The 1,983-nt window shown below is 40.8% G+C and overlaps 1 protein-coding gene across 1 annotated transcript; it reads right to left on the bottom strand.

Annotated features, from left to right (window-relative positions):
• On the bottom strand, positions 1-1,983 carry LOC136679504 (leukotriene B4 receptor 1-like). The gene is made up of 2 exons (XM_066658072.1): positions 1,171-1,983; positions 1-812 (listed from the first exon to the last, which is right to left on the bottom strand). Exons 1-2 carry the CDS (start codon positions 1,951-1,953, stop codon positions 495-497), a joined length of 1,101 nt encoding a protein of 366 aa, XP_066514169.1. The 5' UTR covers positions 1,954-1,983; the 3' UTR covers positions 1-494.

The following is a 1,983-nucleotide window of genomic DNA, read 5'->3' on the forward strand; positions in this document are numbered from 1 at the left end:
TATAATGACAGAGATATATCAATAATAAAATAATAAATGTTGTTTTAGATGATCAAGTACTTAAAAAAATAACTATGAACAATTTTTATATGTTTCAAATCCCATGAAAAAACGTGACAAGGCTAGAGGAGATACTTTATACTTCCCTTTAAATTTCCCTAGAAACATGAGACAGAAATGACACTGTATGTAGAAAATGTGTATATTTTCATGTTTTCTCCAAGTAGAGAATTTAAATAAACTATACAGGCAATTAATGCCTGGAGGAAGCCAGCTGGTAATATACAAAATACACATATTTTAAACAGTTTCAAAAACAAATAAAGTACTTTATCTCATCCTGGGGTCAGTGGGATTCCCCCATGTTTTTGTTTTAAAAAAAATAACACTAGGCTTATGAAAATGTTTATACATATTATGCACATGAAGTAGCATCCCTGACTCTTGTTTAGAATCATGATTATTCTCAATTCACTAGTCCACTGCAGTTTTCTTCAATTCTCTGTCAAGGCTGCATTGTTGCAAATGTCCACAAGTATATCAATCTGTGCTTTGGACTCTGAACCACAGTGAGAAATGGTGGTCTGAGAGCTTTGCCTCTTGGAGGTGAAGGACAGCTCTTTAGTTCCCTCCCCTGTGGCTGTGCTGGACAGGTGGCGGAATAGTCTCTGAATGCCCGTGTCTTTCAACGAGCTGCGGAAGTTTCTTGCAGCAAAGACATACAGCACAGGGTTGACAGTACTGCTGACAAAGACCAATGCACCTGCCACAATGGTCATAGCTTCCACTATGGATTGGAGGAGTTTTCCTTCCTAGAAGTGAACAACACATCAATATTTTATTGAATTGTAAGATCTGAATGTCTTTTTCAGAGCATAGCCTGGGTATAACTTGTAGTCCCTGGACACTGAACTTATCTCTTCCCAAATCAATTGTAATAAAATTTGTTAGGAAGCTTTTACATTCATTAAAAAACTTCAGATGTGTATCAGGCCAATTCCTTTTCAAGACCATTAGATAATAATTAGGCTGTGTTTAAAATATTTAATTTAAATTTCATTAATTCCAGGTTGTTTGCAAATCTTGTTTTAATTAAACACTCTAATCACGTCTTGTGAAAACATCTAACTTCTTAAAAAATATATTTTTTGCCTCATCACTCATTCTTACCTCAGAGTTCTCATCATAAATGAGAAGCAGCAGACTGAGAAAGTTTACTACATGATGTGGAATCCAACAGACAGCGAACAGCACCACCACACTGGCGATAAGAACCGTGGACTTTTTCTTGGAGCGGAAGTTCATCTGTGTGATGCGGCCAAAGAGACAGCTATAGCAGAGGACCAGAATGAAGAATGGGATCACAAATCCCAACAGCGACTCCAAGAGCAGGATCACAACCTCCTGGGAGGGGGACTCGTAATCACGGTACAGGCACTGCTCTTCCCCCTGAATTCCATCCAAATCCTGAGTGATTATCACTGGGATGCTCAGAAGAAATGAAGCTACCCACACCATTAGTAGCACCTTCCTCAGAGCCTGTTTCTTTCTCCAGCTGGCAGAGGCGAAGGGATATCGGATGGCCATGAAGCGTTCCACACTCATGATGGTGATGAGGAAGACGCTGGCATACATGCAAGCATTGATGACATACACCATGGCTTTGCACATAGCCTGACTAAACACCCAAGAGTGAGCCAGAGAGTAGATCCACAAAGGTAGAGTGACAAGCACCAGCAGGTCAGCAACGGCCAAGTGAAGAATAAGCAGCACAGTGTGAGAACGCTTCTTCACATGCTTCAAAATAGTCCAAATCACCAGCATGTTCCCTGGGACACCCACCACAAAGCACACAGCCAAGATCACACAGGCCCCAACTATACCAGGATGATTCCCTTCTCCCTCATCATGGCCCGAATTTATCTCCCTAGGATTACCACCCGTGCCGTTCATGCTTCCCCTAAAGTCACTTCACTGCATGAA

Source organism: Hoplias malabaricus, chromosome Y, assembly GCF_029633855.1.
Source record: "Hoplias malabaricus isolate fHopMal1 chromosome Y, fHopMal1.hap1, whole genome shotgun sequence".
Lineage (NCBI taxonomy): Eukaryota > Metazoa > Chordata > Actinopteri > Characiformes > Erythrinidae > Hoplias > Hoplias malabaricus.

Coding starts and splice junctions, on each gene's coding strand:
- LOC136679504 (XM_066658072.1), bottom strand. CDS start 1,953: ATGAACGGCACGGGTGGTAATCCTAGGGAGATAAATTCGGGCCATGAT. Junction 813..1,170: donor TTTATGATGAGAACTCTGAG/GTAAGAATGAGT, acceptor GTTCACTTCTAG/GAAGGAAAACTCCTCCAATC.